This window comes from Grus americana, chromosome 1 (assembly GCF_028858705.1).
Source record: "Grus americana isolate bGruAme1 chromosome 1, bGruAme1.mat, whole genome shotgun sequence".
NCBI classification, from domain to species: Eukaryota; Metazoa; Chordata; class Aves; order Gruiformes; family Gruidae; genus Grus; species Grus americana.
The window spans coordinates 61,285,133-61,310,905 of record NC_072852.1 but is presented as its reverse complement, the minus strand read 5'-3'; the positions used below and the strand labels follow the sequence as shown (position 1 = coordinate 61,310,905).

Sequence of the window (25,773 nt, the reverse complement as noted above, 5' to 3'; positions counted from 1 at the left end):
TGCTGAAATGAAGTCATATCAACTTTTACCTTCTATAAACCAGATGGGTAGGTTTCCCAAGACACTGGGCTTCTGCTCTCCCTTCAAGCCTGCTACTGTGATGGGCTTTCTCTGGCTGGCAGACCCGTGCCTGCGCTGTGCTGGTAGCCCGATGTGTCTGGGGAGTGGCTTATGGAAAGGAATCTGCAGCCATTTCCGTGTCTTTGAAGGTGTTTCTGGCTCTGGCAGTTTGCTGACGACGAGGCCTGGTTCCCCTTATTTCTTGCGCATCTCTTTGCTCCGTGGGGTTATTTCCTGTCGTAACTTGCAGGGTTACCTTGCAGCCTTCCCACCTATCCCTTTTTTTTTTCTTGTTTTGACCACAAGGACCTCTGTGAGCATAAGTTCCTTTCTGCCCACATGCATGCCCTTCAGAAATAATCTTATGAGGGAGGTCAGTTTATTGTAGCAATACCAGGGACTCCAGCCAAACTCAAGGACTCGTATTTCATGCTTTGTCCAAGGAAATGCATAGGAAGGTGCAACTTTTGCCCTGAAGACCTGTAACAGCAAATTCTGCTGAGCCTAGTGCATCCTCCAAAGTCATCAGGGGATGTATGTTATAGCTTCCAGAAAGAGGAACAGTGGAGTCAAATCAATGTAATGCTGTACCTCATCTGACTGGCAGGAATAAACTGACAGTGAGAAAGAGGGAGGACAGGAGTGGTTGAGTATCCATCGTGGAGTGAGAAAGGTTCGAGTAGCTCAGTGGCCGCTTGACTCACTACGTTGGACTCGTAGCCGTGTGGAGAAGGTCTCGGTAGGGCCTGGGACTCCACCAGGGTGAATGGGGTCATAGGGCTGGACTTCAGGGAGCACAGTTTGAGCCCCACTGTAACAAAAAAATCACATGGATGATTGATTTTACACACATGAAGAGTACTTTCAAAACCAGTGGAAATACTTGAGTATGTAAGTCTTTGCTAGACTCATATTTAGAAATTAATGCAACTTATGTGTTTCAGTTGCCCACCTGAGGTGATTTTTTTTTTTTTAAATGTATCATGTAACGGGGAGGGGGGAGAATATCCTGAGGAGCTTTGTTATGTGCATGGAAGTGTTTCACCCTCTGTCGTTTAAAAACAGAAAAAATAAAACTAAAAAGCAACAGCTAAGTTTGAAAGCAAGGAAGGATTTTCTTGTTAAATAACTTCAGACTGAGCGTGTTTTAACAGAAATGCTACAGAACACCATCTGTTGAAAACCGGTGCTTTATTTAGTTTTCTATGTTGGAAGTTTATTTATTATGCAAAGACAAACACAAAAAAAGAGCATCTTTGTTCTTTTGCAGAGAGTTGGATTGAACGATGTCTCAATGAAAGTGAAAACAAACGTTATTCCAGTCACACCTCTCTGGGGAATGTTTCTAACGATGAAAGTAAGTAACTTGTCATTCATTTAAAATGAGTGTGAACGTGTCCAAGTGCTAATTTCCTGGTATATGTTGCTACATCTTGGTGATATTTTTTAGTACTCTGTAATTTGAAGAGTCAACTCACTTGACACATCCAATAGTTTTTTTTTTTTTTTTCCCTGGAATATTTGCTATTTTGCATTATTTAAAAGGAAGTAATACTATCTACTAGTTAAAACAACCAGAAGAATTTGTGTCACTGAGTAAAGGTTGGATGACCTCTAAAACATGCTGTTAGTATTAGCTCACGAGTAAAATCATCTGTTTTGATTTTCACTGGTGGACTCCATGAGGTTGAAATACAGGAAAAATTGTGCTGTTTTTTGATATGACTATATTAAATCATACATATAAAAATCTTCATTTTAAGAATTGAACAATCATAAGCTTTTTAAAAAAATCACATATTAAATAATATTGCTTCCTTTTTTAGTCATAGAGAGGGAACAATTCTAAATCTAGCTGATTTTAAAATACCTATTTTTTTCTTATCTCTTCTAGTTATGGTAGTTTAAGATCTTGATTTTTTTTTAACAACAGCAGGTAATTAAAGACCCCCAAATACCTTAAAATAACCTAATTGATTCCTTTTAAAAATGTAAGACAATTTTTAGATTACTATTTAGTTTTCCTTGTTTATGCAATTTCTATTCTACTTAATTTGCCTAAAGCAAAATACTCTTCATGTTAGCTTTCCTCTCTGTATTTCATATGTTTATGTTAGAGGATATTAATGCAGACTGAATTCTTTGTTTCAGAAAGACTCACATTTTTATAATATTCAAGCACGCAAGTTTAGAAAAAGTATTTTTAATTACTTCTTAATTGCTGAATGTCCCTTTTACATTTTTTGCATTTTAAGATAACTACTTTATTTTGATGCCACAGTAAAATTACATGCCTTGCAGCACAATGTTTTAGTGGATCACAGAATCTGCTGTATCGGGGCCCTACACTTACTTGTTCAGGGTTCTCTTTTGAGGCAGTATCTCATCTGAAGGAGAAAGGCAGTGTTAGAAACATGGTATTTATTTATGACTCCCAAGCTAAGGAGTGAATAAGAATCCTTAAAGACAGACAATAAAACTTGGACAGGTTTGGGGTTTTTGGCTTTTAAAAATTAAGGAACAAGAAATTAGTTCATCTTTAAATATGAAATTGTAGTGAAAAACAAAAAGCATCTGCTTGTTAATTTACATTTTAGGAGAAACTGTGAGGTTTACGAAATTCATTTCACTCTGATGCTACTGAGAAAGTGATGGAAAGAATCTGTAATGAATGAGATGTGACTTCAGACTCCTAATAGGGTCAGAATTCAGGATTCAACCCTATTGACTTTAATGAACTTTTCCTTAGACCCACAGTTCAAGACAGTATTGTCAACGTAATTATTTAGCACCACTAGCTATATTAAAAAATAATTATAATATGTCTCCTATGTTCTGTTATAGAACTGTTAACCTAAATAGGTTGTAGCAAAACTAGCAGTAATTTGTTATATATGTGCTTTTAGTTTAAATGCGAGCATGAGAAAACGTCCACATACCTAGAGACAGTAAGAAGTGGACCGCTGTGGATTAGCAAGAACAGATATTTCAGACAATGGCACTGAGAAGATAAGAAGGTTATTCATTCTGTTTTCTGGTAGTGGAATTAAGAGGCAAGCGATGATAATGAAAGGTGGCAAATTTAGAACTGATGAAACAAATATATAAATGAATTTATCCCACAATTTGTGCGCAGAAGACATTGTCACAGTATATAATGGAAACCCAAATGAGAGCAAGAGTTGATTTCATCTAGCTTCCTTCTTAATAGCCATTTCTTCCAGATGCTTCCTTTGCACTGACACCAGCATTTCTGTAGTGCAGATAAGAGAATTAATCCACCTGAAGTCATCCTTAGTTTTGGAGGGTGAAGAGGAGGAGAGAGGGTGAAGAGAAAGGAGTAGGAAAGAAAAATAAGCCACTTGCCCAGCAGCAATAAGACCAGTAATCTGTGAAATCTAGAACAATCTAGAAGTTTCACCTTAGAAATCATTGTATTATGTGCTCTTTTCCACCCCTTGAGTTCTTTCTAACATTTCTCTAACAGTGCCCACACAGCAACCAAGAAATTTCCAAACCATCGTGTCACTTTGTCCAGCCTCTGTCACACATTTACAAACAGCAGGAGGCAAAATGTTTTGAGAAAACCGATGTAACCCTATTTGAATTTTTCAGAATGGTGGTCAAATTGCTGTTGTCAATGGAGCTCCAGTTTTCATCTGCAGTCAGAAGAAGGCATCATCCATCTGTCTCTTTACTTAGTTTTTTGTCTCTAAATAGATTAGGTAGCTTTTGGCTGGACTCTACCAGAGAAAATGTGGCTTTGGTGGTGTTTTTGGGTTTTTTTTTTTTTGGATTTGCATCCAGTGAAGACCCTAAGAATTTGCATTGTGAACTGATAACTCAGTTATTACTGTTGTTACTCAGTATTATGCTTGCTCTTGTGACTTTTTTCCCCCCAGATGTTTTTAGACTTCATAGGGTTTTAGGACAAGAGTAATAGTTTTGCTGATCTCCTTTTCTATAGTAGAAGTATGCTACAGAACCATACTTCATGCCACAGGAATCCTTTGCAATCTTCTGTTCTCATCCAGACACCTCCAGGCCTCTTGAACTTGTGTTACATTGTGAAGGGAAGCAATGACTCACAGCTCCAGATTCCCATGGTCTCTCTTCCTCTTGAGGCGCTTCTTATTCTTGGAAGGTTTTATGACCCCTCCCAAAACACAGCTTTTACACTCGAATATAAAAATTCTAGGTAAATTTTATTTCAGTTTTCAGGTTCTTTAAGCATTTTTCCTTCCACCACTTCCACACTCTGCATGTTAGTCAAAAGATCCACAGAAAAAAGGAATGGCACAACCTCATATCTAATAAGTTATAAAAAAAAAAAAAAACCCAAACCCAAACCCACAACATTTTCTGTGTACTGTGTGTTGAGCCAGATCCTCCAAATTGAAATAGGGGTCTAGAGGAATACAATTCAAGGATTATGAAAGTTTCAAGTTCAGTTCCCTGGGGAAGGAGTCGTGACGTTACATGATGAAGTGGAAGGATTGCTTGTCCAAATTTTCCTGCGTGTTCAGAAATGTGAATTTGTAGACAGTTCATGTGAGAGAAAAGAAAAGACTCAGACTACTTTTTGCACTTCAAAGGCAGTGTTCAAATTCCGTGTTCAAACTACCTGAAATGGGAGATTTATCCAATAGTTTCTTTTTTTGTTTGAACTAACCCTTTTTTTCTTCCATTGAAAAAATGTTTTAAAAAGAGCTACTTGATTTCACTGAAACTTTCCTTGGGGAAAATCCTTTCTTTCCCAATCATAACTACTCAATTAGAACCATGCTCCCATGTTTGTCAGAGGGTTTTAAAAAATCCCACTATTTTAAAAGCATGGAATACATGCTAATGAGTCTGAACCTTATTTATGGCTACATGTAAGAAACAGTAGTTTCTTGCTATCACATAATTTTAGCTAATGGCAAATCTCAAAACTTTTGAGAACATTCAGAACCTGGACTGCAGGGGCTACAGAGAAAGAGGCTATTCCTCTGAAAGGTGTGGAGCTACCTGAATTAAGGCAAGGATTTTATCCATATAAAGTTACTAATAACATGTTAGCTCCTTAGTAGTTTGGAGACACATGCAGGCAGCACTGGAAATTATAGAACTCTTCTGTTATCTCCACAGAGGAAAGCAGAACTTTAACTCCACTTGAGTTATGATAAACAGACATTTTAGAAAAAGGTGTACTAATGCAGGGTCTTCACTTTGTGGATGTTCCACTTACTGTGTTTAAGGCAGCATGCCTTAAAGAGGTGCTGAGCATATTTCTTGCTCCAAGAAGCAAAAAATCCCTTGAGCTGGACCTAAAACCAGACAGCAGAAGTTAGAGGATACTACTGAGAGTTCAGGAAAAGCCATAACCATATGCACAAGATACAGACAGAACTCTATTCTGGTGGCTTTGAAACAGAATTTTGAAAGGAGAAAGACAGAGCTGTTAGCAAAGAAACTTCCATGGAGTTTGGGAAGAAAAACTTTCTCCAATATCTCTGGGAGCCAAGAAATACTATTTTGCTAGTACATAGATTATCCCAGTATTGAATCTCTTTGAAGACCTCTTCCGTGCTGAGAGTTTTAATTGCAACTGTCTAAGCTACTACCTGCTTTCAGCTTGGGATGAGTACCAGGTTTCCTACCTAACCGGGTACCCTGAAGATACCTTTCCTTGGGATGCAGTAATCCTTCTACTGGCAGTGGAGCACACTAGATCTGCTCCTCGCAAATTGGTTTCTCCCTGGGGTGCTATGCAGCTGCCATATATGTGAACACCTGCAGCTGTGCATCAGGAGCATGGTTTTTCCTTGTGACTTCAAGTCCTTTTGCGTTTCTCACAGAAGAATTGCCAGTATTGAATTTTAAACGGGATGGGTTAATTTTAATCTACAGTGTTGTTGTAATGGGGACTGATAAAATGACAGGCCAAAAAGTAAGGGAAAACAGCATTCCTTACCTCTTTCATGCTGTACAAACAGATCTGTTTGTGACCTGAGTCAAGGTCACAAAACATTCCCTGCTCAATAGGGAAGCCATTAAGTGCCCTGCTGCCAACTAAAATATAAGGAACAGGGATATTTATTATTTTCTGCTAGTCAATTATCTGATGAGATTATATTGTTAAACTATACAAGGTAGAATAAAGTGCTAGTATATGTAATACTGAAAGTTTCTATTTCTAGATCCCTTCCATTCCTATACCATGTGCAATTCTTTCCATCTATTTCATAAAAAGGTGAAAGTTTTCTGAAAATAAATATTTTAGGCAACACCTGGTGAAAATGAGAAACATTTTGGCTGACAGCTGGTCCGTTGGCAAAAAGACAAATAAAAAGTTCTGTTTTCTTGTACAGAGACTTGATTTTGGGGGAGACAAGTACTAACTGTGAAAAATGTAGTTTTGCAGAAAATTCAATTGTTCAATGGTAATATTTTGATGGAAAATGGTGCTTAAAGAATTTTTTAATAACTTTAAAGTCCGTTATTCTTCTTCTTGGTTTTAAGGGACAGTTAGTGGACAATGCTGAAAAGTCTTAAAGAAGTATCCCCAGGAGGCAGACATAACTGAGGAGGGAGATCTAAATTGCAGTTTATGATCTTATTGTTAGTTTTTGTTGTTAAAACAAATCCTTACATGGGAGGAGCTGAGTATGGCTGGCTTGTAATGTGTCTGAGGGTAGGTTAGGTAAAGTACCTGCTCACAGGTGCTCTCTCTTAATGTGAGTGAAAAACAGCTGGGGGAGGGATGGAATGAGTGTAGAGACCCTAATTATTGTATAATTTAGATATTGGCTCGATGTCTGATAGAGTGCCACATACCCAGGGGAAAATTAAGTCTAGCACAGGTGCAAGCCATTTAATAACAGACCTTTGAATACTAGCCTGCTTAGATCAAGAAAGATAATAAAAAGTTTTATTCTAGGGAGTGAGGAGTAGTACGTCTTGGTTTCATGGGCAGAAGTGTAGGATTTCTGCACCTTAGTTAGACAAGGGGTTATTTAGATCAATGGCTTTCAGCCTTTCCAATTTGCACCCCCATAGCAATTTCCAGGGAGGTAGAAACCAACTGTATACTGAACTTAAACCAGTGGATGTTGGGCTTTGACACTGACAGAGAAGACACTGATTAAGAAAATGGATGACTTTCACCTGGGAAGCAATAACCTTAATTTGAACAAGAAGACAGTGGGACACATGAGGAGGACTGGGCCCCCACAAGCTGCTGATACCTGAAGGCAGCAGCTTCAGTGGTTGTACCTTGCTGTGGTGTCTCCCTCCCTGCAGCAGCGAAGGTCTGACTCCTCTGTCCATAGAAAGGCGCTGCAGTGCCCTGTGTTACAGGTCCCTGTTGGCGAGGCCTGCGCACCCCCATGACTGCCAGCTGTAATTTTCATTACTAAAGCAGGGGATCCCCCCCTGCCCTCAGTCAGCACTTTAGCCCTGCAACACTTTGCCGAGATGTACTGTTTATAACTAGTCCCCTTTCACTTTTACCTCAGGAACCATTGGGAGGCCACCAGCTGCTGGGCACCCATGGGGCTTTGGCAGGCTAGGCCAGCCTGCTTGTGGGTGAAGGAAGCTGCAGCAGCCTCTGTGCCCCAAGCCCAGGGAGCTGCCATAACTCCCTCTCAGTCCCGCTACCTACTTTTTCCCTGGCTGAGATGACAGAAGCCACAGCAGGATGCAGGCTCTGCTCAGGCTGTCTGAAGGTGACCACAGGGCCTTCCCTGCAGCGGCTCGCTTGCCCTCCCACCAGGCACTCTCCCACCTCCAAGCTGGGCTCCCTCATCCCCTGTCACCTGGAACACCATGAATCCCAATCCAAATGGCTCTTCCCACCTCAGAGCAGGGCAGACATGGCTGCCCCTTCTTCCCCAGGGAAGGCTGGAGTCAGGTGTGCTCTTAGCATGTTTGTGCTGTCAGTTAAGGATAAGAAGGGTAAAACAGTCGGTGTTGTGAGAGAAGACGGCCCCAACTATTTCATCCATCCAGTAGTTTAAATCCGTGCTGCATGGCTCTGCCTCCCACTAGGGAGAAGGTGTTTGTCCTGCTGCCGGCAAGGCCCGAGGCTGTTGTTGAGCATCAGCAGCCCGCGGCAGCCACGGCTGCTCAGCATTCAAGCCCTGTGTGCTGAAGGTTTGTTGCGTGCCAACCGTTTGTTTAGGAAAAACAAATGAAAAACACAATTTAAAAGTGATTTGAAATGTGTATGTTGGTCCTATGCACTGAATAAAAGCAGGCCCCTGAAAGGCAGGGAAGGAGTGTGCAGTCCAATAATTAAAGGCCCATTGTCATGCAGATGCAGAAGAGGGGCTGCGCAGTGTCTGCGGGTAACTGTAAATCTGGATTTTCCTGACATTCAGGGGACCGGCCTCGCAGGCTAAAGGATGTTCGGTGAACACAACTTGTCCTATATGTAATGGAAGAAATATTGTGGCACGAGGGCTGAAGACAGTGTTTTCTAAAGCGGTGTTTTATTTGTGCGTGTCGGTTCTTGGGACTGTACAAAATGCCTCCTAATGGGATCTGATGTTCAGGGGAGATAGCATGGCTCCCTTCAGATTCAGCATCCTAAAGGCTCACTTAAATAACTTCTAAATGTTAATTGTATGAAGAAATGAAACTTGCAGGGTAGTGTACAGGAGCTGTGATTTACTTTGTTGTTTAGGTAGCAAATCCTTCTACACTTAATGCTTTCATCAGGGACAAAGTTGTTAAAATATCAAACTGTGTTTGATACAACAGTGTTTCCCAAAGAATACCCTTCTGGAGGCACTGATTGTGCTTCATTCCAGCTTTCACCTAGGAATGTTTTATATGCTTCCCAAATCACAATTTAATAGGAATTATTCTATACATACTTCAAAATTGTTTCAAAAGAACTAATGTGAACAAGGAAGAATCCAATATTTTTAAGAGTTTTATTTTAATTATCTTTTTTAATTCATATTTTATTCAAATTTTTTGAAAGAAGGCAAATCAGAGAGTTACCTTGGAAACAGTTAATCAGGAATATTATCAGACAAATTATCTGAAAAGAAATAAAATATAGGATGTTTTTAATTTCAGTTTTTCTCATTCAGAATTAATCTTTGTAAATTTATAAACATTTAGTACCTATCATATGTTAGGACCACAACAGTGGATGAACCCCATTAGGTTAAATGCCTCATCTAATATAAAGAATTAATCTTTGTAAATTTATAAACATTTAGTACCTATCATATGTTAGGACCACAACAGTGGATGAACCCCATTAGGTTAAATGCCTCATCTAATATAAAACTTGGGTAAGGCAACTGTTCCCTTAAAGCAGGTGAAAGTGTTTTTATGTTCTGACATGCTGCTAGAGGTCTGAGATTTGGTTGGGGTTTTTGTTGTTGGGTTTTTTTTTTTTAATATATATAAATTTATCCTTTCCAATGTCATTATTCCTATGCACCATTCTGTTCCTGCTATCAGTGATGTTTGCAAGGGTTATTGCCTTAAACAGTATCTTCAGATGCTAGCTTAGGGAACACCATTATTTACATTTCCACAATTTAGCCAATATTTTGAGAAAGCTTTGGCACTTGAGAACTTTTTTTTTCATCAGATAATTCCTTACCAGTTCATAAATGCCTGAGCAATTCCCACTGGAATAACATATTTTTATGTTTGTTTCTTAACAGATGAGGAAAAAGAAAATAATAGAGCATCAAAACCACACTCAACTCCAGCTACACTGCAATGGTAAGATTCCTTTAAAAATCAAGAAAACCTGTTAGCATTTTTTCCTTATACTTCTTCCAGCTGAAGAGAATAGAGGTCTTGGACATCTTATACAGTTCTAAAGATACTTTCCCTGTATGTATTTAATCTGCTCATTAGTTTCCTCCACAGCATTTCTCAACAAACGTCTTACTCTTCTGAGATTTGTTTGAACACAGGAAACTTCTGATATAGTTTAGAAGATCTGCTTGGTGTATTTGTTTGCTACCTTGCCAGGTGGTGATTTGTGGTTTGTCATCATTGTTATATTTATTACAAAAAGAAAACAAGAACTGAGATTTTTTTTCAAGACTCCCATTTGTTTCAGTGTACGATGAAGCCCACTGTTACTGACTGTTTTTCTGAAATGAGACCTCTGTAATTTAATGCAGAAGACAACAAAAGAAAAGAGAGAGTTTGAGGTTTGATTCATTTGCCAAAATCCCCTTGCAAATTTGGGCGGGGGGGAAGAAAGGGTAATTAGGAAGAGAGAAAGAGAGGATGGGGAGAGGAAAGTTTGTGAATTAGTCTACTGTGCTATGAAAAATGAACAAGTGCTGTTCACTGTGGTTTACAGCAGTATTTTAGGCTGCGAGTTCTGTAACATTACTTATACTTCTGACATCCCTTTCTATAGGTTATCTTTTAGACTTTTGTTGACTTTTCTCTTAATTTATGTTTTTGATTCTGGTTTAGCTTTCTTAATATTGTAAGTGACCACACATCTTTCAGGAGGTTTCTTGTATCTGGCAGAACTGAGCTTTGTTACAGAGAAGCCTCAGAGCATGCATATCTGAAAACTCATCCTCCTTAGCTTGTTTTAAATCTTTTAAAGAAAGGCCTTTACTTCACCTGTAAGTACTTCTCATATTTTTTCTGGTTGGAAAGATAAGATTATTGGCAAAAAAAAAAAGTGGGGTGGTTAGCAAAATTATTTTTCTGCTTCTGTCAGTCTCTTGGGAGATCTAACTGAACAAACAGCAAAGAATAATTCATCCAGTGAATTTTACTTTTTCTCGGCCTGTGAAATTCTGTGAAATATGCATAATGAGATTTGGTTTATTTCATCTATATTTGCTTTTTAAAGTTGATCAGTTAAATTTTGGATCTAAAAAACCCCAAGACATGTGGGTTGATTGAGAACTTGAGGTTTCTCAAGTATTCAGTGTTCTGCCTTGAAGAGACTTGCAGACACTTCCAGGGCAAATAATCAGAGGGGCAATATAAGTAAAGGTTAGCTCTGAACTATTCCTTCTTTGTACCTATTTGTATCACAGAAGTGCTGTTTTTTGGAAGTTCAAGAAAAGTGAATAAAGAAAGGGAGTGACTACAGACAGAGAGAAAATTATTTAAATAATAGTGAAATGTCATAGACATATTTTTTTATTTTCCATTTTTCACCCATACAACTTCAACACAGTTCAAATAGGATAACAAGGAACTATCCAGCTAAAATAAAAAAGCAGGCAGGGCTTACCAGTCCCAAATTCAGAACAGTGGTTTTTTTGCAGTAGAGTCAGTTAAGAGTCTTTTTTCCACAGGAGCAAATAACGTAGTAGCCAAGAAGTTAGAGTTAATTAGAACATGCCAATGATACTGTTCCCAACAGAAAACATACAAATACTGTAAACAATCTTTTGCCAAATGCTTTCAAGCTTCCTTGGTCATAAAGGTTAGTAAATCCCTAAACTCCTGGGATATTGAGCCCTGTTGGAATGCAGTGTGCACGCTAATGCCCATTCAGCAGTGTTTGCAATAGAATCCTAGAATTTTGATTCCGAAAAGGCTGCTTACATCATCTTCCCTTCCCCCTTGCTAGTGTACTGGCTTACTACCTGTCTGTTGTGTTATGTTTCTTACACGTTTAGGTAGGTCAGACATTCTCCTCTTTGAGTCTGTTGGAGCATCTGCAATTTCCTCCATTCAATTTGTCACCCAAAAATACATGAGAGAACAGAAAGGAAAGAAGTTTTCAAGTTTAATTTCTTGAGCTAGTGTCAAACTGAATTATACAATTGGCTCATTTATTAATAAACTTGTAGGTGAAAATTTCCCAGCTTAGTAACCATACCCTAGAACAGTTTTCTGGTGGTTTCCATATGCTTTTCAGCCTATGTACTGCAGTTTTGAATTGGTATTTCCTGAGGAAACTGTGCTACTGGGTTTGATACACTAAATAAAATTACAAGCTCAATGGTTATGGTCAAAGTAGTAAGCTTGCTTTTTGTGAAGATGTTGAGTTTCCACTGTTCTGGAATACCAGACACATTAGCATCAGGTTATTTGTACTTCAGTAACACCTAGCACCCCATGGGTCGGTAAACTATTGTGGGCAGCGCTGTACAAATGCTGCACTGAGTGCTTCCTGTAGGTTTAGCTTTACATGTTTAACAGTTTTGCCTGCTTAGGCCTCAGATCAAGGTTTTGCACAGTGAAGAAAGACAAAAGACTAAATTTACCTGAATATACTTTGCTTAAGAATGTATCCCACCCTCTTACAGCAATCTCTGGGCCAGATTGAAGAGGTGGAAGTGATGGGGTAAATTATTGACCAGATTTCAGGATACAGTACCAAACTTGCCTTGTTCTGGCAAATGGAAGCACCACAACTGTCTGCAGCGTCTGGTGTCTGCCAAGTTAAAGCTGGTCATGTTTTTATTATTAGATGCTACTATCATTTACAGCTAATGAAGGCAATAGAGTGTTGGAGAACAGAAACAGAGGAAATGTCAGGAGAAAGAAAAAAAAAAAAGGGAAGAAAGTAGTAGGGAAAGTGAAGCAAGACATAAGGGAAATACATAAATTTTGTCACGTGGTTCATATTGCCATCAACTTTATTAGTTATTCCTTGTCTGGCATCTTACTGAAAAGAGTAAGTATCAATCCCGTAGGGATCTCTCCTTAATGCTTATGCCTCTCCCAAGCTGAAGTACATTGAACACTATAAATGAGGAGAAGGAAGTAGCTGAAGATGCCAAGAAGCATATCTGGATGACTGTCAACCTGGCCAAAATATCCTTTTCCTGGAAACAGGAATGATGTTTTTGTTTAGTTTCGTTGATGACGCAAAATGAAGTGAAAGGCCTGCTAAATGTAGCATTACTGCCAAATACATCATAATTGGGAAAACTGCACCAGCTTGATTTTAACTGTCAAGGCATGAATATACCAATACCTCGCATCCTGTGCTTATCCCATCTTCCTGTGCTCGTTATTATCTGTAAAGCTATAGCTTGCTAAACACTTGGCTCTAAAATGTTCATGATTATTTTACTGGTGAACTGGTTGACCAAATTGAAAGTGTGAAACTTTATTTTACCTCAGTTTAGTGTGTGTGTGCATGTGTGTGTCTACTTCTCTAAACACAGAGTTATTCAAAGCACAAGCAGCCTAATTCCATGCAGTTTAGTGGCTTACAGTGTAGGTGCTCCAAATAATTGTATTGCGAAGCTAAAGTCAACAAAACTATTCTATTTTTTGCAACATTTGTAAAAAGAAATATAAAAGAGAAAGGTAAATTACTGCTAGGTAGTGGATTCTCCCCAGATTAGTAGTTTCACAGAAATTGTTATAATGCATCAAAATTAATCTGTTCTAGAATTCTTTATGGGATTAGCAATGGTAACATCGCAGTTGTTCTGTTGCCTTTGTATCTAAAACCAAGTCTGTAAAAACACTACAGACCTGACTCTGCTATAGAATAATCTCATTTAATCTAGAAGTATATAACTATAAGAGGGAAACAGTAATAGGGACAGATAAAATTGTCATTCCTGTGGAAGGATTAGGGGTTTTATTGCTATACTGTAGTGGTACAAAAGGTCTCATTGTGAACTACTGGATTTCACATGGCTTTATTAGGACATTTAAAATGTTATATATATATTATTTCTGATAATGATTTGTTAGGTAGAAGATTGAGTTCATTATCTTTCTATAATACTGAGGAATGAAGCTGAATTCAAAATATGATAAAGTTGTTAAATAAAAGACAGGAAAATAAAAGAAGTGGAGCAAGATGGGTTTTTTGATCATTAAAAAAAAAGTTCAGGTATAATGGAGCATTGTTCAGTGTCAGACTAATGACTCTCTGTGAAAGAGAGGAGAAAAAGAGAAAAATTCATCAGATATGAACAGAAATAATTAACTGCTTTTCTTTCTGTCCTGTCTTGGTCACGGAAGCTGACATTCCAATTAGCAGCTATAGTATACAAACGAACTCTCCAGGTTTTGAAAGGAGGTTTTGTTAAAGCGCTATGAATTTGAGGAAAGATGCCGTGATGATATTTCTGTAGAAACCAAGGAAGAATAGATGTTGCCCATACAAACTGATTCCATTCATCTAGCCGGATATCTTATTAAAATAGTTTGCAGTCACAAATGATCACGATAACTGAAATGGAAGGTAGGTAGGTCCTGAAAAAGGCAATGAAGGAGAGAAACTACATATTTGGAAGGTGTTCTACAGCTATCAAATGACAGGGGGTGATTTGCTGTACAATTGGAGTTTTTTGAGAATATATATTAATTTTCTAATATATTTAAGAGGAAGTTGCACCTACCTTCTAGTCAGCAAGGCAGACAAGCACACATGTAACTATATGCATGTGAGTGACACCATGGATGACAAAATTAATTCTGTTTTAAAGTTAAGTGTGTATATAAATACCTCTTAAACTTTGTTGGATCAGCAATCTTAAAAATGTAATTTCAAAGGAATATTTCTTTAATCTATAGATTTTGAATGAGCCTAGTTTCCGATTTTAAAGATGAAGCATATGCCCATTCATATATTTGATGCATAATTTAAAATTTTATAGTTGTGTGTTTGCATGTGTAAATGAATAATAGTTTCTATGAGGCAGAGGAGGATGGCATTTCACTATTTTATTTGGCATTGTATTCAGATCATGGACTCTTTTTTCACTTTGTCCATAAGCAATAGCAAGAAAACATTATACAGATATGATTTTGTGCACACTCTTGAGTATTTGCAAATAACTTGCACATATGCTTCTTCAAGGTACATAATTTTGCAGCTGGACAGGAGTGAAGAGAGTCCTGTAAAAAATGAGATAATGCTTCCCATCAGTGTATGTTTCTTGTTTCGTAGTTGTACGTATATTTGTTTAATGCAGGATGCTTTTAGGGTATAACAGATTACTAGTATATATTTTCCTAAAAATAGCACCTTTGGACCATGGTAAAAACCCGATATCCCTTTGTGCTAATTTCTACTTGCCTGAGAACTCACAGCCTATGTTTTTGATAGCAAGCATGAACCAAATGAAGCAAGTGAACATTATGGAAATGAATTGGAAGGAGCACTTAGGAACAAAGCAGAGAAAATTTAGGAGATGAGCAGAAGCCAGAATGTTTGGTCTTAAAGATGCAGTTTTGCATACTGTTTACCATACAGGACATCCAACATACTTGCAGTTCTCTCTGTTTGATATTTGCTTTTTAAGGCTGGAGGAGAACTATGAGATTGCAGAAGGTGTTTGCATTCCTCGAAGCGCACTCTACATGCATTACTTGGACTTCTGTGAGAAAAATGACACGCAACCTGTTAATGCTGCCAGCTTTGGGAAGGTGAGTCTAAACAGCAGTAAGATGCCTTGAGCCCTTGCCTGGTTCAGGTGAGTTTGGATTATTGAAAGGAATTAAATCATCATTTACCATTAGAGATAGAGGTCTATGAATGGAATCTCTAATGTATTCAAGTTATTGGACAAAGGCTAAGATTTTAAGTATTTAGAAGGTTGGAATAATTTCTAATCATGACTCAGCTCCAGAATGCACTAAATTTTTTTATGACTTCAGGCTACAGACTAGCTGACAGTGACATGGTATACAATATTGGCAGCTTGGAAGTCAAATACAAGCCAGTGTAAACACATCTGTGTTGTGATGTGCACTGCTTTAACAAACGTATGTTTGGGGGTTTTTTTAAATAGAAGGCTAAAATAGCAATCATTTAATTCTAGGGCCTGTCTATGCCATTCTTGTAAGCATGGTATGGAGATCCCTGAATTAATGATATCAGCCCACACTGGCAAATCTACGTAGTAGAGTACATACCTCCATACGTGAAAGTCAGAAAGCATCTAACAGCATTTGTGTGGCACTGCAGATACGGGCTGCCAAGTTATCTTTGCACGGTGATTCCTTGTGCTTCTGCTTTCCAGTCCAGCTCTAGGAAGAACCACTGTGGTTATCTCTAGACTCACAATGGAGATGCACTCAGTACAGATGCAGCTGTGCATTGTCCAGATGTGAGCAGTAAAGCTCTTAATGCGATACATCACCAGCACATGTTAATGGCTAGCTAGGACATTACATAAAGTTCTTATTTTGGATTTGGTTGTCAGTCGTGTTTTCCTCTCAGTGAAAAATAGGATGATATTTTTATATTTTTAATTTTTTATTTAAAACTGAAATTTTACTACAGAATGTGTCACAGGCCTTTAAAACTTGTAGGCTGTGAAAAAAACAAAGCGTAGAGTTTGCCACTGTTTTTGAAATGCTTGCAAGCATGAATCTGAAGCTGATTGTCCTACAAGCTATTCTCTTCTAGTGTTTACGTTTGTTCTATGGAAGTGCTGGGTATTCAAAGAAGGAAATATGTTCCTAGGGGTAAGTGCCTGTGTAAAGAGTAGGTGAAGGAGGAGAATGTATTTAATGAGGTGTCATTTTCTATAGTGCATCTTTATGTAGGCAGTTTAGCAAGGCAAGTAAAATGTACCATGTTATAACATGACTATGTTGTGTCTTAAAGACCTGCATAGCTCAGTTGATTCTGTGTTAGGTTTCTGTTTAAATACACTGCATAAATGTGGATGAAATTGTTCATTGTACATGTTATTGCTACCAAGTGGTAAGTATAGTGGCAATGTGTAATTTAGGAATAGTGAGAACAAGAAACAGATTTCATGCAGGGTAACACATTGAGAATGTGGGTAAAATTTACACTATGCTATTTTTGCTGCTGCTAAAAACTTCTGTAAATTGTAAGGTGTAAATATTCTGAAATTATTTCATCAGAACATACATTTACTATGGACTTCACCAATTTTCAGTATGTGGCAGTCTTGTTACACTGCATATTACCCCATCTTCCTTCTCTCCTGTCCCTCATATGCATATATCTGTTTATCAGAAGGAGTACCTTAACCTAGCAGGACAGGTACAGTGCCTTCCACCCAAAAATCATGGCATTCCAATGTGTTTCTCATGTGCTGTGTTCCAAGTGTTTTCTACTTGGTTGCGATAAAGTTCTGAAGCAGTGATGCATGAAATTTGTTTTCCCTCTTTGTGGAGAGGAAGCCATAAAGAATCATCCTAGTACTGTCTCAAACTAATGCTTCATGTGGTCATTACTTTTGGATCTGGGAACCGAGGCTTCTGCACAGTTATGTCCAGGAACCTCAGGCAACACTGGCACAAATATTGGAGTGAAACAAGCTTCTGCATCTGCAAAACCCGGAGCAGACCCCAGGGATTCTTTCCAACCTGTTATTGCTAAGAAAATGTACTGCACAGTCATGAAGATCTGCAAGGCAGACACCCATTTCATTCAATCAATGATTTGCAGTCAGCTTCTCCTTAGGAACAGGTACACAGATGAAGTTTTAGCCAACAAAGTTGTTATCACATGACTTAAATATGGTATTGGCAATGTGTGTTGCATAAATGCCTTGGAGGCAGTGCAATGAAATAGGTGCTATTTGAGGGCTTCCGCACTTAGCTGCTGAAACAGAGACCCCAGACATGTTTGTCCTCATTGGGAGTCATCAAGAGCCCTGCAGCTGTCATCTCCTCCAGAGAAAGGAGTTAGTTGTTCTGTGAAATTGTAGACAGTTCGCCTTTCAATAGACCACATTGAATTTATGATTCATCTTTGAACTTTAGCTCTGTGGGCAATGTTAAACATTTAGGCTTTTTCTTTAACAGACTGTTTTTAGAAAGAGACATGGAGTTCAGCACATTAAACCAATCTGCAATAAGTAACATCCTAATGTATTGTTACATACTTAGTTACATCTCAATTAACAGAACAGTGTTGATTTCACTTTTAAAGATACCACTGGAGACATGCAAAACTTGCCTGAAAGTGATCTCTCCAGATTAAGGTTTTGTAGACAACGCTTCAGCCCATGTGTACTTCTTAAGCCTGATGTAAGTCAGATATATCCACAACAGAGCACGGAAGGGAGAACAGACAAGCTGTTCATGAACAGGTGAACTAATAGACCTTGTCTCCTACCATCTCCTATGTTCCCTAAATCCATAGCCTTACCTAAATCTTACATCTCCATGTTTCCCTCCAGCACTTTCAATTACTTCCAGGTCCTGGTCACTACATCAAAGTCTTGCTTCTTTCAGTTTTCTCACATCTGCTGCACCTTCTTTCTACATTATTTTTAGATTCCCTCAAGTCTGTCTGTCCGTTTGCCTGTATCTTTCTTCTCCTCCTCCCATGCTGACAACTGGGCAAGAAGCAGCACATGGGGTGGCTGGTTCAGAGCAATAGAAGTGTTGACTGGTTGCCTCACACTCATCGTTGTCCAGTCAGGCAGTGTCAAATGGCTCAGCTAAAGGCTAAGCTTTCCTCTCTGTTTTGTCCTCAGCATTAACATCAATATACTCTCCCCACTACGCAGCCAATGTCTTCTGTTAAACTTCTAGGACATGGACTAGACCTCAGGCATTTGGTAATATTGGATTAGCAAAACAAAAATTGGTTTGAGGGGCGTGGAGAGATTAACAGAGAAACAGTAATATCTCAGGCTGTTTCCTGAGGAAACCAGGCCAATAGCAACAAAAGTAACAAGAAGGGGAAAGAACAGAATTACTGTATAAATAAACACCTTTAAAAAAAAGCAACCTATACTCCTAAACCAGTTAAAGTACATATAGAATAAGGAAGACTCTAATATGGTTGTTAATGTGATATTCTTAGATGACAAAGGGAGCTGTAGCTTTAATATGTTAGCCAAGATTTTAGTGCTTTCTCACACAATTAATATGTGAAAACTACAGGCAGTTCTGTCTATACTAGCATTTGCCAATCTGCTAATAACTACACTACCTAGCCTGTCATTACAAAGCTTTTTCTTGCCTGCAAAACACAGGACCAAGCACTCTTTTACCCATATACTTCAACCAAACAGTGATCAGGGAGGGTCCTGTATTTGCTGGTTACAGCTCAGCATCAGCAAGTGGAGACTCCAGTGTTAAACTTTGGCTCTTACTGTAAGCAGCAAAAGATATTATATTCAACGGGATCATGATTTCACCCAAAAGTGAAGCAGAACAAGTAAAACTGTTCCATGCAACTAGTGAGAAGACAGGCAAGTATAGTGAGGAAGGGCAGGCAAGTCACTGAGTTATTAACAATAAAATGTTGTGTATGAGAAAAAGCTTTCTCACAGTGAACATGTTTAGACTGTGAATTAGTCTTCAGGCAGAAGGAGTGAAAGTCCTGTTGCTGAGGTCACTTAAAAAGAAGGCAACCTTGTGCCCCTCAGCCCTGTGCTGCAAATGCCTCGAGCTCTGCTCTGGGACCCTGTGGACTTGGAGAGCCGTTGAAGGTGTTTCCAATTGGAATTTCTGCTGCTGCCTGCAGCAGGGAGGGCTGAGCAGATGTAGAATTTTTTCTGAGCATAAAATGCCAGTGATAATTAATAGAGCTAGGAATTATGGTGGTTGAAGGCTCTGACTCATTATTCTCACAGAGTTTAGTTGCAAACACTAAATCATTCTGAATTGGGGCCCTCACTGAATCAAATCAGTTACTTAAAAAGCAGGAATGTTCTGAGCATTTCCAAGCCCGTTAGTAGCTGTTGCATGTGGATGGGTTCCATAAGGCTCATTGGTTCTCTCCTAGTTGTAGCATGTCACCCAGCTGTTCAGCTGGGTTGGCAGGTCTTTGAGCTTCTCTTTCACTTTTATTTCCTCAGCCAACACTCCTTTTTGTTCTTTGTTTCTTTTGAGACCCTTTGTTTCTTTTGAGAACCTTACTTTCTTAAGCCTACTGAAGATGTTATCTTCCTCCTCCTCACCGGTTTTGCTTATCCTCCATGTCCTCAGTTCACTGCTTTAAATTTACTGCGCAGAAATAAGTCACCTCCAGGACCCTGCCATATCTGTCATACAGAACACTTAGTTTCTCGTGGTGCAACCTCTTGCTTCCTCCTGAAGTGTTCTTCCCACAACTCCCATATGCCCCCTGGAGGTTAAATACCTTCCTCTTTTGTTTTTCGTTTGTTTTTTTGTTTTTTTTTTTTTTTCCTTTTGGTGCTTTCCTGGCATGTCTTTTCACAAGCAATAGTAAATTCATATTTGAAAAGGAAAGCAAAGGATACTGACGCTGCAGAGTGGCTCTCCCCCAGCCTGAGGTCCCTTTACAAGACTCTGGCAGCATAAAGAGGTTTAACATGGATACATACTCACACGAATTTTAGAGCCTCTTTATTGCTCCATGAGTAGCTTTGCTGTTAGTGAAAATTAGATTCCAATACATTTATTTCAGTAAATAAAGAAGGGTAAAGTCCACAATAGATTTGTAATATTGGTTAAGAAAGACATCTCTTACATTTTTGACCAATATTTCCACCCCATTTCTAAAAAATGGGCTGAGGCACAGTTATACCAGCAGAAAAGTGGTGGTTGGGTTTTTTTCCCAATAGTTTGCTTTGCCCTAGGGAGGTACAAGCTGTACCAGCCAGAGTCCTCTTTTAGCACTATGTACTGTCTCTGCCCAGAAGTTTTGCCAGCAGGACTGTTCCTCCAAGCATGATTAGCATAAATAGGATTTACAGTTTTGTGCTATCATACTATATGTATCTGACATTTAAAATGGACAGACAAGTACCTTGTTGAAACCTCTTTGATAATGACATTGTGATGTGATTGCATTCTGTTTTGTCTTTTGTTGAAATGCACACATCTGGCTGGAATTGCCTGCTGTGCATAAGGAGATACTTCTCCTGAAGTGGGTTTTTTTTCGTTAGTTGGTTTGTTTGGGTTTTTTTTACTTTCCTGCAATCTCAGTTTGCTCCCAAATAGCCTCAATAGTAAGTGGTACAGCAAAGCCAAATTTACTCTTAGTCCTCTCTTCTGATAGACTAAACCAGCACTTGCTTTATTACGAACAGTTACTACATATGGAACGGGTTTTTATTAGACTTTTTTTCTAGTCAATATAGAAAAGAAAAGTAGAACTGGGGAAAGATCAATCTAAAGCTGAAGATGTGGTTTCTGTTATCACATTGAAGGACCATATCAGTCTGCAGTGCTATCTGAACAGTCCCTGCTTTTTCCTTCATCGCTTTTTAACAGCTAAGGTTTCTGACCGAAGGACAGTTAACACCAGTAGGACTTTTCTTCCCAATGCAGAATCTTCTACATCAAGTTCCTCTGAGGAGGCCATAACAACACAAGTACCATAGAAGTAAGCAATCATATAGGTGTGGGAAATGGAGATCCTAAAGTGTAGTTAGAAAAGTCTTTGCACCCGTGGCCCTGCTTCACTGATCCCTTATATTATTGCAGGTTGCCGACTATTGCCTTTTTCTCCTTGAGCCTGGGGAGTAAGAAAATCAGCAAGGACACCTCCATTTCTTTGGCGTGCCTTTCCTTTTCCCAAAGATTTGCCCTTTAGCGAAGAGATTTTTACTGGCTTTGCCACTTCTCAAGCATCTGGCTTCTAGTTAGGTCTACTGCGTGAAGTAGAGCGGCCTCTGGGCTGCTTTACCTCATGCCTTGTCAACACGTCCCAGAGGCTGTTCTTACAGCACAGGGTCTGCCAGAGTGCAGGGATGCTGGCGCTCAGCCTTTTCCCACAGATATGCCGGGTGATGGCAGTAAGCATGCTGGCATTAGTACAGAGCAGGGGGAGTTGTGCAGGGTTTTAGGTCTGCTTGGCTTCAGCAAGTCAGCACTAAAAGTGGCTGCAGCTCAGCTAAGCATCTGAGTCAGAGCATTTGATGTTTGCAGCTTTGTTGGGATGCAGTAATCTGTTTGATCATGCCTCTAGGCTGAATTCCATCTGGCCAGTGGAGCTGCTGAAGGAGGATATTATTGTACATAGATGATTTTGAGGAGAGGTCTCACAAGCTTCACTAAAGGGTCCAGTTCACTTGGAGTTCCTCTTGGTGTCTAATCTCTGCAGCAGGCAGAATTGGGCAGAGGCATTAAAGAAAGTGCCCAGCAGGCTTCTCTGACTTGCTTTGCGGTATCAGTTGAGATGTATCAGTGCTAGAAATGAGATCTTATCTTACAGCTAGACTATGCCCTGTTCCACAAAATTATGAAAGTGAGTCGAGAGAAATAGGAAAGTGATTGAATCTAAGCAGACAACAGATCTGTGGCCAAGAATGCTGGACCCGTACATTTCCAGTCTTCTCTCCTGGGCCATGCAAGTAAGCAAGCAAGGAGTAGAGAGGATATAGACACAGTCACACCTCTTCTTTTCTTTGCACAGTTTGGTGGATTTGGGGGGACAGGAATGATATTTTGTAATGGAATAATTTGATTATGCTCTTTCCTATCAGTGGATGTTTTGGGGCAAAGCTCTCCTGACCTTTTCCTCAAGGTAATGTACTGTTAAGCCAGCCCCAATCCACCTTTAAGCCAAAAGGTACCTGTTAGCACAAGTGCTAATAATAACAGATTGTCTCAGGGCAGGATTTTCAAAAGCACTGAAGGAGGTGGGGAAACCCCAGAATGATCCAGTGGGATCAGTACCAGGCCACAGATGAATAAGCCTAAAAATCCTACACTGCTCATATAAGATTGAGGATATCAGTGGTGTTTGTGTTTCACAGCGGTGGGAGTAAGGAAAGCATAGTTGTGTGGGAGTATAGTTATATTTGGCATCACTGGTTTCTTTCCTGCTGCCATGGCAAAGAAGTTTAAGACTGAAGCACTACAATAGAATTTGGTAAATTAACACACATCTTCTCTACCTGACTTCATAAAAGCAAAGCATGCCCTCTAGATATGGCACTTGAAACTGGAGTTGAGATAAACAGAGCCAGGCCCTGTTATGAAGAATTGTTATCAGAGGAAAGAGAATTTATTCCCCTGTATTTAGAATCTCTCTAGAACCTCACAGAGCTCCAGAGCCTGAAGTCTGAAATCCATTTCTCATTCTGGCAGAGTACAAATGCTGGACTGCAAGTTAATTTGACTTTACTTCATTATTCTGGGAAGTTCTAGAAGCACAGCTAGAATTATTTCAAATAGAAAGGAACAGAGTCATGAAGAATAATATCCCTCTAGATCAGATGCACTAACAAAATGAACATGCCTTTTGAAAAGTAGCAATTTAAATTTTTCCAGGGAAAAGACTTCTAAAAGTCATCCTCTGCCTGTTGCCCCTAGAGCAAAATTTAATGTTTTGACACAGGGAGGAAAAAATTACTTCAGAAGTTTCCAGACATCTCTGGTTTCTTCCATCCTTATTTCTTAGCATGAAGACAGACACATAAGATGCTGCATAAGATGTTTTGGGTTTTTTTCCCTGACTTGTTTTGGCATCTCATGTCATAGAAGAATTCACATGGAATAATTGGGAAACATAAAGTTCACAGTTTGGTAGTGAATGCAATGAGGCATGATGGGTCACGGTGTAGGGATGAAGGCAGAATAGACAATACAGTCCTCATTTTAAAGCTGGGGCTGGCTCTGCTTGTGTTGGAATGTCACGGTGTTGGAGATGTGAGGTGAGATGCAGTGGCAGAAATTACAGCTGGCAGTAATCAGGATGAAGGAATGCACCTTTGCAGCCGTTTGCGGGTAACAGAACAACTCCTGCAGTTAGGTTAATAGTTTGTGCAGACTACAATACAGCCCTTTACAGAGGAAGTGCATTTGTCTAGTTGTTGCTCATAAAGCTGTCTCTGTTTTGCATGGATGCTTAAGTCACTTATTTAATTTTTACTCTATTGTATTAAGAATACAAGTAATTAGATATTGAATTCAAGTTTATTCAGATACCTCCACTAGGTTTAAAGAGCCTAAACAAGATAAATCCTGTCAGCTCCAAGATCTGTGCAATATGTTTGTGTTGGGTTTGCGTGGCAAGGTTTTGGTAGCGGGGAGGCTACAGGGGTGGCTTCTGTGAGAAGCTGCTAGAAGCTTCCCCTGTGTCTGATAGAGCCAATGCCAGTCAGCTCTAAGATGGACCCGCCGCTGGCCAAGGCCAAGCCAATCAGTGCCTCTGCAATAACATATTTAAGAAGGAAAAAAAAAACAGTTATAGAGAGAGTTTTTGCAGCCAGAGAGAGGAGTGAGAAGATGTAAGAAACTCTGCAGACACCAAGGTCAGTGCAGATGGAGGGGGAGGAGGAGCTCCAGGCGCCGGAGCAGAGATCCCCCTGCAGCCCGTGGTGAAGACCATGGTGAAGCAGGCTGTCCCCCTGCAGCCCATGGAGGAAGGATGAGGGGGTGTAGAGATTCCACCTGCAGCCCGTGGAGGACCCCACGCTGGAGCAGGTGGAGGCACCTGAAGGAGGCCGTAGCCCCATGGGAAGCCCATGCTGGAGCAGGCTCTTGGCAGGACCTGTGGACCCATGGAGAGAGGACCCCACGCCAGGGCAGGTTTGCTGGCAGGACTTGTGACCTCGTGGGGGATCCCGCGCTGGAGCAGTTTGCTCCTGAAGGTCTGCACCCCATGGAAGAGACCACGCTGGAGCAGTTCGTGAAGGACTGTAGCCTGTGGGAGAGACTCACGTTGGAGAAGTTTGTGAAGGACTGTCTCCCGTGAGAGGGACCCCATGCTGGAGCAGGGGAATGATGAGAGGAGTCCTCCCCCTGCGGATGAAGAAGCGGCAGAAACACCGTGTGACGAACTGACCGTAACCCCCATTCCCCGTCCCCCTGTGCCGCTGAGGGGGGAGGAGGTTGAAGCCGGGAGTGAAGTTGAGCCAGGGAAGATGGGAGGGGTGGGGGGAGGTGTTTTAAGATTTAATTTTATTTCTCATTCCTCTACTCTGTTTTGCTTAGTAATAAATTAGATGAATTCCCTCTCTAAGTTCAGTCTGTTTTGCTCGTGACGATAATTAGTGAATGTAGGTAGGTAACTGCCAAAAGAACTATGGAGTTACAAAAAGATAAGGCAGTTCTTAACATTTTTTTTTTTTAATCAAAAAAGGCATACAAGATCATCTATAGGCAGAAGGCAAGATCAGGTCTTGAGCAGGGCACGGAGGAAAGAGATGGAGAACACAACTGAAGTGTAATAAGAAATTAAAGGAGCATTGGTTTCTGAGACTAATACAGTAGGAAAAGAAGTTATCTGCATGTGAAACTGCTGGTCTACATCTGTCTCAAAACCAAAAAGCCAAGTAGCATAAAATAATGCCTAACAGTCAAAACTGCCACATAATTTAGGTGAAATTTTACTTGGAAAATGTAAAACCTCTACCCTTTTACTCAGCAGATCTCATAGGGTAGCATCCATACTTTGGCGAAGTATGAGATGAAATTTCGGTTCCATTGAAGGACAATGATAAAAGGCCCTTTCGCCCCAAAATTCCCTTGGATACCACCCATGAGATCTTTTTTACCACTGCTTCTGTTGAGAAGCCAGTGCTGCTGTGAGAACGGGGACTGGGCTCCATTCAGAAAGCAGCTCAAACTGCATGGTCTGGTCTCGATTCGTTTGCTTGCACAACCCCACTGCAGTGATGAAAGGAAAATGATCCAACTTGATTTTCAGATCTGAACCTGAATTTTCATGTCTGACAACTAGGAACCCCCTTCCCTCCCCACCCAACTGTAAAATTATCTCATTTTCTCTGTAGGTCTTTAAAAGGTAATAAACATGAAACACAACAATGATGTATTTTATAGGGTGACTTTTCAGGCTGAAAGTATGATTTAATCAACATTTTGGACCCTCTGCTTTTTCCATTGTTTTACTTTGTCCTGCCTCATCTGGCTTCCTCTCTCTTT

General features: G+C 39.8%; 1 protein-coding gene across 1 annotated transcript in view; it reads left to right on the top strand.

Moving 5' to 3' along the window:
• Nucleotides 1–25,773, top strand: part of RFX4 (regulatory factor X4) — a 98,771-nt gene that overhangs the window by 18,719 nt on the left and 54,279 nt on the right. The window contains exons 2-4 of the mRNA XM_054839741.1: nucleotides 1,331–1,417; nucleotides 9,732–9,792; nucleotides 15,279–15,402. Of these exons, the coding sequence (XP_054695716.1) occupies nucleotides 1,331–1,417; nucleotides 9,732–9,792; nucleotides 15,279–15,402 (272 nt within the window). The remainder of the gene's footprint in view (nucleotides 1–1,330; nucleotides 1,418–9,731; nucleotides 9,793–15,278; nucleotides 15,403–25,773) is intronic.